Source organism: Carettochelys insculpta, chromosome 4 (genome assembly GCF_033958435.1).
Source record: "Carettochelys insculpta isolate YL-2023 chromosome 4, ASM3395843v1, whole genome shotgun sequence".
Taxonomy (NCBI): domain Eukaryota; kingdom Metazoa; phylum Chordata; order Testudines; family Carettochelyidae; genus Carettochelys; species Carettochelys insculpta.
In genome coordinates, this window is record NC_134140.1 from 31,935,084 (window position 1) to 31,950,290 (window position 15,207).

The 15,207-nt window shown below is 37.7% G+C and overlaps 1 protein-coding gene across 3 annotated transcripts in view; it reads left to right on the forward strand.

The window, feature by feature from the left end:
* SLIT2 (slit guidance ligand 2) overlaps positions 1–15,207 on the forward strand; it is a 372,755-nt gene that overhangs the window by 11,192 nt on the left and 346,356 nt on the right. For all 3 annotated transcript variants that reach the window (XM_074992549.1, XM_074992550.1, XM_074992551.1), the window contains exon 4: positions 11,133–11,204. In XM_074992549.1, the coding sequence (XP_074848650.1) occupies positions 11,133–11,204 (72 nt within the window). The remainder of the gene's footprint in view (positions 1–11,132; positions 11,205–15,207) is intronic.

The window sequence follows — 15,207 nt, forward strand, 5'->3', positions numbered from 1 at the left end:
CTGCAAAATAGAGTATAAGGGTTGGGCCGTGTGGCACTTGCAAGAGTCTTAAAATGAGACCATATTAAGAATGGACAAATACTCGATGTGGTACTTAATGTTTTAATTGATCACACATTTTTAGTTTGGTTTTTAAAGTGGAAGAGTTAGTCACCTCCAGACACCTCTCTTCCAATATGTAGAAGTGGAATAGAAAGCTGATTCAGGTTACTGAATTAAGGAAATTAATATAATGGACTTTCAAAGTGACAGTCATAACTCTAGCAGTCTTTATTAGTATTACATTCACAGTCTTGATAATGGACACAGGCAAAAGCATATTAGCATTTCATTGGTTATTGATCTGATAAGTTTGAAGCTTTTAGCTATGGCTTTTGAGTTTTAATGGATGAAGTGCAATACAATGTCCAAAGAAAATATCAACAGTTTTCCTAAGTACCATAAACAGTGTTACCAACTCCAAGAATTCATTAATCAGACTACAAAAGAGACTTAAAACTTTGAGTCAGCAATGTTGTGTAACTAAAATCAGTTTCTTTGATTAACCTCAAACTTGCATTTGATCACAAAATAAGCATAAATGAGAAATTTCAGAGGAAAAGGAGATTGCGTAGTTGGGGGGTAAGCAATCATGAGCTTAGACTGTTCTTCCAATGTAACTGATTCACTACTACAGAGCTATATTTTATATGGCTACTGTGATATAAACTAAACAATGTCTTTGTTTCACTTTTTGTCTTAAGAGGCATATCTTGCTACCTTTTATTTCCACATTTAGTGCCTTTGGAGTAAGGCACCACTGTGTGAGAGTAGATTGGGTCTTAAAGCTGCCTGAAAGGAAGCTACACTGGATTTTTTTAGTGACAGATCTTTACTTTGAACTTGGTTTTACATTTACTGAACAGTGAGAGTGCATTTTTTCCTCTAGGTTATGTCTACACTAGACATAGAAGCTGACCACCAATACACAATTTTAGCTATGCCAATTGTGTAGCTAAAACCAGCTTATCAGCAGTTGACTTCAACGTCTGTTTACATGGAGGAAGGTTGATGGGAGCATTTCTGCCATTGATGACCTTCCTTAATGCTCATCACTCACAAGGAGTACTGGGGTCAACTTTGACCTTGGAAAGTGCTGTTTTCGTGCATGCATGAAGCAAAACTCTGGAAGATCAACCCTGAGCGTCTCCACTTTCTGTGGTAGTATAGACCCAGCCTTAGAAGAGTGGCCACTAATTATTAAGAAAGATAAGACAAATGGAGGAGAAGTTTTAGTGTACCAATGTATAAGAAAGGCACTCGCCATGGATCAATAGTTAAAAATGAGTGTCACAATTAAAACGGATTCAGCCTTTTTAAAATGTATGAATGGTAGTGTCTTCTCTAAAGCTACAGCATTTCTTGTTTGCACACTTTAATGTTGGTTGCTCGCATGGAGTTCCACGGTCAACTTTGATCCCAGAAAGTGCTGTTTTGAGCATATAGGAAACGAAACCCCCAGAAGATAAGCCCTGTGGTAGTGTGGTTCTAGCCTTAGTGTATATACATTATGTATTAGATTGTGACAATGGTTTAGCTTGTCACCGTGACATAGAGGATTATTTGTTGTCAGTTTTTAATAAAATCTAGGTGAGATGACTCAAATGCTGGCAATTTTTGTTTGTAAACTATGAAGCAATAAATTTTCAGACTGGCAAAATGCTTTATAAAATACCAATTGTGCATTTGGAAACTTTACTTTTGGACTTTGCTTTTTTAATAAAATGTAATTTCTTTGGCTTTTAGTGTTTAAGTGGATAAATAAACACTGATCTGGCTATATTCTGCTAAATGTCAAGATTCAACATCAGTTTTTCCAAGTATCTGTTGTAGGTAGCATGAAAGTAATGAGCTCAGGTGTAGAATATGTTGCTGAACAGGCTTCAAGGAAAGAAAGTTATTCCCTGTTCTTCTCTGATAGAGAATCCTCTTTGCTAATACTGCATAGTTTAAGGGCAACACGTATCACATTCCTTGTCCTGGAGAAGGGAGGAGGCCAAGAAGCCTGCGGTGCTAATCACTTAGCTAAGGAATGCAAGTTCCATCTCTCAAAAATTGTCTGAATTACACTGTCACCTGCATTTGTGTATGGGTTTTTAATTACTACAGTAATTATCCTGTGTTAAGATTTTTGGAGTTGCTTTAGCAAAATTTTCCGTCTCTACAGCATTCCTAGTAATGGAACAAATTAGTGGCTAAAGCTTTAATTTTTTTTTTTCAGATTGTATTACAATAGGTTTTTAATATCACCATTCTTTCAAGTTCAGAGTAATACAAATACTTTTACAGTAAAATCTCTGGAAGTTTTCAACTCAATGTAAATTTTCAGTGCTACTCTTTAGTTGCATATTTTATTCATCTCAGTCTAGTTTCTCATGGGACCCTTTTTATGGGTCTAGAAGTCAGATTGCAGTGAGAAGTCCTGTTTGCTCTTTGCAGACCTTTTTACAAATTCCAAGTCAGGAACGCTGTTTATTTTTCCCACATCTGTTTTGTGCTCATCCTTTGTGCCAGTGTTTGCTGGATGCTCTGTGTTTTTTTTAACTTTTTCTTAAATGGGTAGTTTGCACTATTGCAAAATTATAAAACATTACTGGCTCTGCAAAAATATATTGCATCTAGTTTTGTTTAAATTTTATACTTTACTCCAAAATGTTAATATGTTTGAGGTACTGAACTTAAACTTGCAGGAGAACTTTGCAAAGTACTTGATAGTTAATACTACAATCTGTTCAGTATGTACTGTTTTAATGTTCCTACTAAGTGTTTTCTAGGCACAAAAAGTGTATCTGCATGTTTTTTTTTTCAGGACAACAATACAGAAACATGACAATACAATTCTCTATTTAAGAATAAAAATGTTCACGATATCGTCATTTTTAACTGCAACTCTTTACTATATAGACTTTTATGGATACTTCGAAACTAGTGCATGGGAAATTTCTTGAATGACAGTCAGTCATTAAGGCCAGTGACTCATAACACGACATTCCCATGCACCATTCTGAAGAAACTTTTTCTACTGGTGGATCGTCGCCTCCCCCATTAGAGGGATTTCTTTTACCAGCATCTGCAGCTAGCCACTGTTGAAGGGTTATCTGCAATGCTTGGGCAAGAATGCATGCAAAAGTAAGTCTGTGTTGTGTTTTATGCAAAGGTATCTTGGAGACTCAGGCTTAAGACAGTTAAGTTGTCTCCAAATACTGCCACTCTTGTCGGTTTTCTGCTATCTGGAAATGTCTGTCACAGAGCATGTATTTGATTGTGGCTTGTTTTCACCTGTCTCCCTAGCTCACTTATTTCTTTCGTCAGCATCAACCACCCATAATACTATGGCAAGATCATCTTTTTCTGATATTTGAGAATATTTTTGAGTCCTTTTGCGGGTTCGTTACTCATTGCCTTCAAATATGTTAATGAGTGAGTTGAGTGTCTTAGCTCTACAGAGCTAAGAAGTGGCTTAAACAAAGCAATCCTCTGTTGCACACTCTTCCTCATCACTTTGTCATTGAGCTTTGCTTGGTAACTTTCTTAGATCTTCCATGCTTCTCCGTGAGAGGAGACTCCCCTAATTTATGTGAAAAGCCATTACCTTTATTTCAGCTAATCTTAATCTGCAAGTCAGACCTTAAAGAATAATTTTTTAAAGGAGTGTAAGATTAGGAGAAGCAGAAGAAGGTGTATTTTTATATCTTATGGGGATGTGTTATGTATGAATCGCAGTGCAACATTCATGCTCTTCTAGCCATCTGCATATGTTCAAATGCTGTTTTGATTTCCTGTTTCGATTTCTCAAACTGGTGGAATCCAAGAATGGATCCTGGACTTGGCCCACCTTTGTAACAAGACATTAGTGGTTGTACATTTATGGTAGTCTTGGAATATCTTTCCTAATTCTTTGCTGAATCAAAGCACTCTGGGACAGGAAATGGCACTGGGAATGGAAAGAGATCAGGTACATCTAAACTTCAGTTAACAACCTCTGGCTGGCTTTTGAGGCATGTAGGACTTAGGCAATGAGGCTTTTTAATTCTAATATAGATATTGGGGTGTGAGTTGAAGCCCAGGCTCTGGAACCCTGTAAGTGGGAGAGGCTTAGCCTGAAACTCTGCACCACAGTTGAACCCAAGCCATCTGGCACAGACCAGTCACAGGTGATAATTGTCCTGCAGATGTGCCCTTAGGGTACATTTACATTGTAAGTTACATAAATAAAGCCTGCTGCAGTGAGTCTCAGAGCCTAGGCCAACCAGTTTGGTCTTGTACCATTAAGATAAAAATAGCTCTTGGGCTTGTGATACCCATCCTCATTGCTGTATTTCACAGCCCAGACTTTTTTGCTCTGCAGCACAAAGTCAGTTGACTGAGTCACTGCTGTGTATATTTGCAATGGAGACATACACAGGAGTTACTCAGTATGGAGAAAACATGGGCTCTGGTATTCAGAATAGTTTGTCCTGATTCTTTATTATCTTGCATCCTATTCCTGTTTGCACCCATGTAAAACTTTACTAAGTAAAGTTTTTAGTAAACTGATAGCAGTGTTACTGTTTACATTCTCAGCATCTTTGTAAAAATAAAAGTGTAATATAGTGGAGATTCTGGCCCAAGGCTTTAAAGCAAAGCTGTACCACTTTTCCTCAGCCCAGCAATCTGCAGTGTAAATAATTGTCCAATGAAAACCTTACAGAATTGCAATTAGCATTTTTGACTACATAGTGTATTAATAAGCACATGAGATTTCTGATAGTGGCTATATGATAGTCTAGCATGTGACAATAAACATGTTTCCATCCTGTGTTAATACTGACTGATCTGAATAAACATTTTGTCAAAACCTATGGATTTTTGGTTTGCTAAATTAGAATTAAAGGTAACCGGAAACTAGTTTCTGGTCCTCTGCAACAGTGGCTACAGTGAGAATCCAACAAATGTTTGTCCCCAGTAATAGGTGAGGAGTGCCAGTTTTAACTTAAAAACACAGGACCTAACCCCCAAGTCCTTACCATACTTCAGAGCAAATGCAGAATCATGCCTGTTGCCTTCAAATGTCTGTTTATTCATGATGGACCGTGCGGAGATTTTAAGAACTGTGAATAGAGGTGACATTATTCAGATACAAATAAAAAATGGATAGATACATAACCCAATTAACTGTGAGGATAACCAGAGATCCAAGGAAATCCCTCCAGGGTTCTCTGCAATTAATAACTGATCAGCATTTATAATATGCATATGGTAGGTAAATTTCTCACATCAAGTCAAGGGATCAGTGGTTGAAAATGCTCAACAAGTGATGTATGTCAGCAGGCTGCATGACTCAATGTAACCTTAGTATGTATGGGCCCGTGTATGTGAGGTTCATGGTGAGGTCAAATCTTTAAAAGTATGAGATGCTATCATTTGGGTCTTCACATAATCATTGCTCCCATGAAGGACATTAGCAAATGCTATAGCTTTTGCTCTAAGGGAGGTTTGAATCTTGAGTAGCTACCAGTTTCCTCCTGTGGTTGTGCAAGCAAGCCTTCATTCACTATTCTTTCCAAGATGAAAACAAAGTCATGATCATTCTGATGGCTCCTTTTAGGCTGAAAGTTCTGGCTGAGAGATCAACCTTCAGCCTCCAGTCTGATAGTACATCCAGATGTGATCAAGTATCAGAGGGGTAGCCGTATTAGTCTGGATCTGTAACAGCAACGAAGGGTCCTGTGGCACCTTATAGACTAACAGAAAAGTTTTGAGCATGAGCATCTGATGAAGTGAGTCTTTGCTCACGAAAGCTGATGCTCAAAACTTCTGTTAGTCTATAAGATGCCACAGGACCCTTTGTTGCTGTTCCAGATGTGATGTGGTCTTTGGATGGCCACATACTTCATCCAGACACGGTTGCCACACTGAACGATTGGCTGTTCAGTTGCTAAGGCTGACCCTCAGACTGCTCATTGCAGGTCAGGAAAGTTTGCTATAAAGGCAGACAAGATCTCTCAAAGTATTTTTCTTTCCAGATATAAGGGGCTCTCAACATGGATGATGCACAAAGCTTTAGCCTTTGTCCACACCTCTTCCATGTTTCCATATTACTTTATCAGTAATCATTAGCTTTTTACTTCCTAATATCTCAGCTGGTCTCCCACCTGCACAACTGTGTTCTGGCTTCTCAAGCCACAGTACTGAAGTCCTTAGAGGACTACTACACACATACTTTTCAAAAAGTTGCTTCCTCCAGTTGCTTCTGGAATGTCCCAGTATTAAAAATCTGTAAGGCACGATGTGCTGTTAGCCCAATGGTGTTTAATAATCACCATCTTTGACTTAGCTGTGAGGTCAGATGCCATGTCCGGAAGAGCACTGTTCAAATGATGCCTCTGATACGAATAATTTCTACTGTTCCCAGGGTATGCTGCAGTGGGCCCTGCACTAACCCATACTAAATCAAAAAAGATAACATTCTCTAAAGTAACTGTGGTTCATCTGAGATGTTTTAATTAGTATGCAACATCCTTGCCATCTCCATTTTTAGCTCTCTGCTGTCACTAGCTTTAAACTGCAAATGAAACAAAGAAGGGTTCCAGCTATTCTGGTCTTACTGCCCCCCACTACAATAGCATATGGGATGTGTGGTTCAGAGTATGTATGCAGCCTTGATGGACATGTAAGGTATGCCTTCACTACTCTGAAGATCAGCCTAGTCAGGGTCAGTCTTCCAGGCTGCGTCTACACGTGCACGCTACTTCGAAGTAGCGGCAGTAACTTCGAAATAGCGCCCGTCACGTCTACACGTGTTGGGCGCTATTTCGAAGTTGAAATCGACGTTAGGCGGCGAGACGTCGAAGTCGCTAACCCCATGAGCGGATGGGAATAGCGCCCTACTTCGACGTTCAACATCGAAGTAGGGACGTGTAGACGATCCGCGTCCCGCAACATCGAAATAGCGGGGTCCTCCATGGCGGCCATCAGCTGGGGGGTTGAGAGATACTCTCTCTCCAGCCCTTGCGGGGCTCTGTGGTCACCGTGGGCAGCAGCCCTTAGCCCAGGGCTTCTGGCTGCTGCTGCTGCAGCTGGGGGTCCGTGCTGCATATACAGGGTCTGCAACTAGTTGTTGGCTCTGTGTATCTTGCACTGTTTAATGAAAGTGTGTCTGGGAGGGGCCCTTTAAGGGAGCGACTTGCTGTTGAGTCCGCCCCGTGACCCTGTCTGCAGCTGTGCCTGGCTCCCTTATTTCGATGTGTGCTACTTTGGCGTGTAGACGTTCCCTCGCTGTGCCTATTTCGATGTTGGGCTGAGCAACGTCGAAGTTGAACATCGACGTTGCCAGCCCTGGAGGACGTGTAGACGTTATTCATCGAAATAGCCTATTTCGATGTCGCAACATCGAAATAAGCTATTTCGAAGTTGGGTGCACGTGTAGACGTAGCCCCAGAGTCTGATTTCATGCATTTAGTGGGGATGCACAAAATCAAACTATGAGGTCAACAGTTGATCCCTGTACTCCTCAGTTGACAAGGAGTATAGGAGGTCAATGGGAGAGTTTCTCCCATTGACCTCCCTCAGTGAAGACAGCCAAGTTTGTCGATTGTAGATGGTTGATTCCAGCTATGCAGTTGCCACAGCTGGAATTGTGCATCTACAGTTGAGGTGAAGGTGTAGTTTAGACCAGGCCTTATCCTAAGGGAAAAAACAAAATAATCTCTCACATATGAAGTGCATGTGCACCTATAGGAGCATCCACTCTGACAACATCTGGAAGAACCACACTTACCCTACTGCTCATGAAGAAGAATGGAGAGAAGAGGATTCCTCTTTTGTAACAGCTACCTATTGCATGATATCCATTGAAGATGCATCTCTGTACTGATTTCTTTAGTCAGAGGATAACTGCTGAGAATTCAAGGCAATGGATTGGCAGAGTGCTAAATTTATAATAAGAGTATTTATTTAAATCACTCAAAACTGAGAGTTTACAAGGAAAACCTTTTGATGTTCAAACAGGAAGTGCTATAGCTTTGGGGAAGACGCTACCGTTCATGCATTTTTAAAAAGCTGAATCTCGTTTTGACTGTGACACTAATTTTTTTAACTATTGATCCATGGCCAGTGCTTGTGTTATGCATTGGTAAACTTAATAAACTTATCTTCCATTTGTCTTATTATCTTTCTTAATTAGTGGCCAGTCTTAGGCTAGGTCTATACTACCACAGAAGACAGGCCCTCTGAGGGTTGATGTGCCAGAGTTTTGTTTCACACGTGCAAAATGGCACTTTCTGGGGTCAAATTCAACCCTAGAACTCGTCGCAAGAGGTCAGGATTAAGGCAGGTTGGTGGGAGAAAAGCTCTTGTCAACCTTCCTTATAGACAGACATTGAAGTCAACTGCTAAGTTAATTTTAGCTACACAATTGGAGTAGCTAAAATTGCATATCAGTGGTCAACTTCCAGGACAAGTATAGACGTAGCCTTAATGTCCAAACTTTTGAATTGTAAGATCTCTATGGTGCTGTTTGTAGAGCTCCGTGTGGATACAAAATGTGTATCTGTATCCATATCCATAAGAATGAGCAGCAGATATGCACATATATATCCATGGATGTATAGCAGATATCTGCAGATGTGCCGGGCTCTACCCATCTGTGACACTTACCTTGTCTGTATGTCTACTTAGCATATTTTTGGGTGCAGTTTGAACTATAAATGCTAGTAGCAAAGCTTAAATGTTGAATGTTTTGTAAAATCCTTGGAGGTCCTGTGATAGGAAGCACTGTAAAAAAGTATAAAGTTCTGGAAGCTTCATCCTTCAAATATTTGAATATGTGAGTTGTCCTTATTAATGCAAGTTGTCCATCTGATTTATTTTTCCATCTTTGGTTTGTATGTGTGTGTTTGTAGGATTAAGCCCTAATTATACAACTTTTTAAAAAGGATGAGAGAGGGGAAAGGATACAGAAGATGTTTGTTTTTCTTTAACCACAGGCCTAATTTCTACTATATTCCTCTGTATTATTGCTGCTTGACTTAATGTTGAACTGCCACTTTTTAAGTAGTGCTTTTAGTAAATACCAGGTTTTTTTCTGTACACTTATTGAACAGTTACATGTTTAACCCTTTCCAATAATCACTTATGAGCTTCATTTTTTAAAAATAGAGCCATGAATAATACCACATTTATTTGAAGTTGAGAAAGTTTGATAGCTGTCCTTTCATTTGTATGCATACTTCTATGCTTATTATTTTTGTAAGAGCTAAATGCTAAAGTGTTGAAATGTTGCACCTATTTTGATAATTCAATACAAAACCTGAATGGGTGTTCCTTTATTAAACTTACTAAAGTAGTGGGAAATGTGAATTCCATGAATTGTAGGATCAGGACTCTTTGTGATGCTTCTTTCCTGAAACTGAACTTCCATGTCATTTGTTGTTGTGGTAAACTCTTCCCTTCCCACTCTCTGAACATATTCTTTTTCAAATTCTCCCCAATTTCTTCTGAATAATGCTATGTGATTTGTAATATGTCATTTCCCTGTATAAAAAAAGGTTTAACTGACTTCTCATGCTTGATTGTCTGAAAACAACTTTGTTTTAAAATTCAGTGTTAAGTATCTCAAACTGAACCAAAATTACTGCGTTTGCACTGTTTATTTCAAAGCCAATTTTATTGAAAAAGTTAGCACTTAGGCATCTTGATCCTGGAAACACATTTGCATGCGCATTCTTTTACTTGCATGAGTAATTCCATTGAACTTGTACGCTATTTCAGGATAGAAGTTCAGTGGGACTACTCATGCAAGTATTTATCCCTATGTGTTCTCCGCAGAATTGGAGCCTTTAACTATTTTGAGCATACATTAATTCACTTCCCATGTATATTGAAAAATTCAAAAAGTTCAGGAAGGAGCTAAAGGAATCAATTTGGAAAAACCTGCATATTGTAGTGAGAATTAAAAGGTGATTTTTTTAGTTAATTCAGGAAAAAATAGATGTACCTTATAGTAGGCACAACTTTCTAAAGATTTACGAAGCTTATTGTATGACAGCATTACTCAACACCTTTTGTTCAGTCTCCTGGTGTCTAGTAACTTACGTAATCTTAATACTGGTGTCATAAAGCAGACTTAGCTAACACCATTCAGGTGTGCTAGTATATCTTGGGATAGACAACATGTGAGTCTTTAGTCCTTGCAGATTTGTGTGTGCCTGGCTTTACCTATTTTTTTCCTTAAATTAATTGACTTGGACTTAATAGATGAATTATTTGATGACCTCAGCTAGGTCTGCTGTTAGCTGTGTAATAGTGAAAAAGAACTTTGTTATCAGTCTAAAAAAATCATGGCTGAGTTGGAGTTGGCAGTAAATTGCCTCCAGCCTGATAGTCTGGGTATTCAACTTGTCACTTTTGTGAAGTAAGCTGGGTTGACTGTAGTAGTTCAGTGAGGTCTTATATGCAAAGAGATCTCTTCCGGAATGCAACTACAATTTTTCCTCCTGTGCAGTCCCTGATTGTTCTCTAGGCTCCCCTTGTCAAATATTTCCAGTAATTTTCATAGTCTTATAATAAACACAATTATGCTAAACTATTTTGTACAAAGTATAGGTTGTCTTGAATTACATGGAAGTCAAGAAATTAAGGTCTGCCCCTTTGCACAGTCACCTTGTATGGATCCTTAATTACATAATATTCTCACATAACTTGTATGCAGTGATGCATATGTGTGCAAGATATAAATGTGCTTTTGTGTGATCTTGATAGCCACAATATGCTTGTATCAGCTGCTCCAGACTGGAAAGATAAATGTAGCGATGGAAGACAAACAGTGCTTTTTTGTGCCTATTTTGTTTTTGTCTCATATGGCATAGACTCCCAACTTAGGGAATAAGCTAGACTCCATACACTGAAAAATAGTATGTCATAAAAGGAAAGGAAAGCTTGCCAGAAAAGGTGATCAACTCATGGTAAAGTTACTGCTGGACCATGTTTCCACTAGTGAACCAAGCAGTGCATACCTCTATTTTATGTCTTCAGTTTGTTATGGCTGTGCAACACGTTTGCATGTGATTGTCATTCTTATTTGTGATCTAACTTTTTGCTTTTTTTCTCAAAAGGCGTCTAAATAGAAATAATCTTCAGCTGCTTTCTGAACTGCTGTTCCTGGGGACTCCAAAGCTATACAGACTGTAAGTAGTGAAAATCCACTATTTCTGAAAATATTTAACACCTGCATAACATAATGTGAGGCATCATTTTTATCATTTCTGCTGGAAGAATTGAGAGAGCATTGCATGTCAATATCAATTTTAGCTGCCACATAATCGGTCCTTTTATGAGCTGTGTTCTATTTTTACCTTGTCAAGAACAAAGTTATATCAATTTAGTGTGTTTTGATTACTGTGCCATATTTTTCATTTTCTAGCTCAGATAAATGAACCCTAATCTCTTTCTCTTCCCTTTTCCCACTTCCAAAAGTTTTTGGTAGAAGAATAGTCTTGTTTTCATGGTGGTTTTTCCTTTTTGACTTTCAAGAGAGCACAAAAAAAATCCAAAATAATTGCTTTAGATATTACCCAGAGGCTATTCATAATTTGTTTCTAGCATTTTGTTCTGTAGTTATAGGTTGGACTGAAAAACATTCTTTAGTACTTATTACAGTGTTCGTTTTGCCATCGTGTATACCTGTTGCTATACTGGCAATCAGTGGAAACTGTTTGGACAAATGACTGGACTGAAATGAAAAGTACAACATATAATTTTTAGTCATCAACACAAAGTGTGGTGTGTCGGTGTTGGTTTTGATTTTTGTTTGGTTGTTAATATTTTAAAATGGAATGTTGCCATTTTGGCCAGTGCTGTTCTGGAATCGAATTATTTTGCTTTGCTGTATGACTGGGATAAATTCAATAAATGTAACACAAAGCAGTCTGATTATTTTAATAAAATTTAAAGTTAACTTTAATTGCTTTAGTCATAGCATGTAGAACTGAAGAGAGCAAAGCAATGACACTTTAACAAGCTCTGTAAAGACAGCACATAAATTTGAAGCTTGTGTGGAAAAACACATTTAGGCATCACCAGAGACTGTTCTGCTAGAATTGTTATAGGTTAAATGCACAAAATAATCTGACAAACCAAAAGATTATATTCAATTCATCAGAATGCAATCAGTAGCCAGGAGGATAGATTTTCCTGGTATTTCCTTGTGTGGTTGGAAAATGAGGAAAGATAGCTATTCTGTTTGATCAAATATGCTCCAGTTCACGATGTTTTGAAGTTGATGTGAGTCACGTAAATTTTCATAATGAAGTTGACTTCTGTTCTGACTTCTTAAATGATTCATTCTGCTTCCTTTCTAATATGAAGTGAGAGTCTTAAAATGGCTAAACTGTTGCTGGAGACATATTAACACCATATACATACCTATTATCTGTCTCTTACTTTTGATGTATGGTTTTGTATCCAGATTTTTCTATAGCAAACACACTTGTTGGATTACTACACAGTAGTGTGCTAAGGATTCTGCTCTGGAAAATAAGTTCCTTCATCTAACAAAATTAGAGTACATATCTCAAAAATATTATGGTATGCGTGCAGAATTTATTAAGGCTAGTCAACCATTTTCTGAAAAAATTCCCTAGCAAGCGTGGAAACCCAAAATTTCAGGTTCAGTATTTTTGTATCAGGAAAGGTGAGAATTATGGCTGTATTTTATTTCATCTTTGAGTTGATCAATTTTAAAAAAGAAATGAGGATTTGAAGATACTGCATGCACATTTAAGGCATACTCAGATTAATAACTTATTTAAAATTCTACAGTTGGTAGATACTTCTTCTAATACTTTGTTTTTTGGATATAGGATAGAGTAATATGTATAAGTGTATGTGGTGGAAAATAAGAGATGACTGGCTTAACAGTATTAAATTTCTTCTGCCCAAGGGTGATTGTTGATCAGACCTTGAAAATGAATGTCTGGTTATAACATATGCATGCTTTAAAGGTACATTAATTGTACTGAAATGTATAGTTTAGCTGTATGCTTAATTATGTCAGAACAGCAAAAGTAGGTTTGTTTAGAAATGATGCATGTTAACTGTGCATGATCTGGAGGTTTTGTATTTTATGTAGTTTGGCCACCATGCCAGGACCAAGCTGTGCATATTTCTTAGTTTTATTTTTGTTTAAACTAATGTGTATGTTCAGGAACTCCTGTATACATGTCTATGCAGAGAGCTATAGTCTCTTTGCAAAAAGGAGAATCAAAAGTATGTATACATGGACATTTAAATAAGTTACATTTCAATATCTAATTTTCTAAATAAACCCCTTAATAGTTAATGTATTACTATGTGTAAGTTTCTGTAGGCTTTTCAGCTTCTGTGAATGATAATTACCATTTGACCCTTTGCTGTAAATGAAATGCCAGGTGAAGAAGCACATATGCTTGTTGTGTAGCCTAAATGCAATATAAAAGAGTGGGTACACTGAATATGAATTATGATTAGACACGGTTGGTTGCCGTCAGCGGACAGCTATGCTTTCCCTTTGCTGTCTGCTCCAATTTCTCTTTGGATGGGTTGAGAGAGCCCTGCATGTTCAGGTCAAGATGTTTGCTCAGAAATAGTAGTACAGTTGCAGCTGTGTTTGTTGGAGCAGGAGACTAGTTTAAATAGCATTACAATTTATCCAGTCCATTAACAGAACTCTGTAAAATAATACCAACTCTGCATAAACTACAGGACAGTGTAATAAAATTACAAGCACTTGTTGACAGATGGTAAGTGTAAGTAAGGGAAAGCAATAGATCGAGAATTTAAAAGAGACAGTACTTAATTCTGTCTTCCTGCGTATTCTGTGTTTATAGAAATCATGGTTTGTTTTTTCAGGTAGATATTGTTGGAAGAAAATAACCTTCCAAGATAATGCCTAAAGATTCCTAAACTCCTACTTTAGTCTGTACTCTGAAATATTTCCTATTTTGGATGAAACTGGAAAGATAGCTTGGCATAAAAACTTCATTGGGTGGTACTGAATTTTTAAAAGATAATTAAAAAGTACTTGTGGTTCTAGTGAGAAAAAATATTTAGTTGGACAATATTTAAATTTTTTTGTATGAAGCCATTATTCAAAAAATGCTTTTCATTGCAATCACAACCTGAATTGTTTCCAATTACTCATGTGCCTTCTAACGCTGACTTGTCCCATGTGAGCAATAGTATCTTTAAAATAAGAATTATTATGGCTTACTGGGTTTTATGAAGCAAATAGATCCTGACTACTTAATTTGGCTTGTTAGTTCACAGTTCATTGCATTGCCATTTGCTGCAGGATACCAAATGCTATGTTCCAAGCTCTTTGAGAGTTAGGATTTAAAACATGACTTTTTAATTGGTAAGATACATAATTCTGTGCACATAACCTATGCATTTAATTCAAACACTTTAAGTTGGATGAGGAAGATTCCATATCCGAGCTGATGTTTCAGAAATACTTGTTCGCACTGAGCTATAATGACTCAAAATAAACTTAATCTAGGTACCCAGTCCTATCTTCAGCTGTACACTTTTCCTTTGTGCTATCAGCATACTTTAAAAAAGCATATTTGGCATGAGATATTTTACATATTTAAAAGAAAAGATCTTAGTGTACTCTGGCTGTAAGAAACACCTAAGTTTGTGATGTCTGCTTAGTGGCTTAAGATTCTCATAGGCAAGAATAAAAGAAAACTGCATGGGGAACCCTTGCAAAAATTCCTCTTGAATTAATTTCTGCCAGCTATGATTAAAGTGTATGGTATTAGATGTGTCAGACACCATAGTTCTCTGCTTCATTTTACTCTTGGCCTCCTTGGCCCCTGCCACAATAAATCCAACAATGGTTATGCGGGAATTGCAGGTTACGGTTGCTACGGTTACCGTTGTCTGGTCAGATCGACATCATTACTCATCTAGTGAGCTACCATGATAGCTACTGCTGATTTCCATTACTGGGAATGCTGAAGATGTTTGACGCAAAGATGAAAGTTCTTTAGATTGCTGTCATACCTCTCCTTTGTAACTGTTGTGAGAGAGCCTGCTATTAACCTCATTAAAGTTGGTACCTCTTTAGCTGTCAAAAGTTAGCATACTTTTTCTTTTTTAAAATTAAAACAATCAGAGGTGAAAATGAAAAAGATGGTGAATATAAGT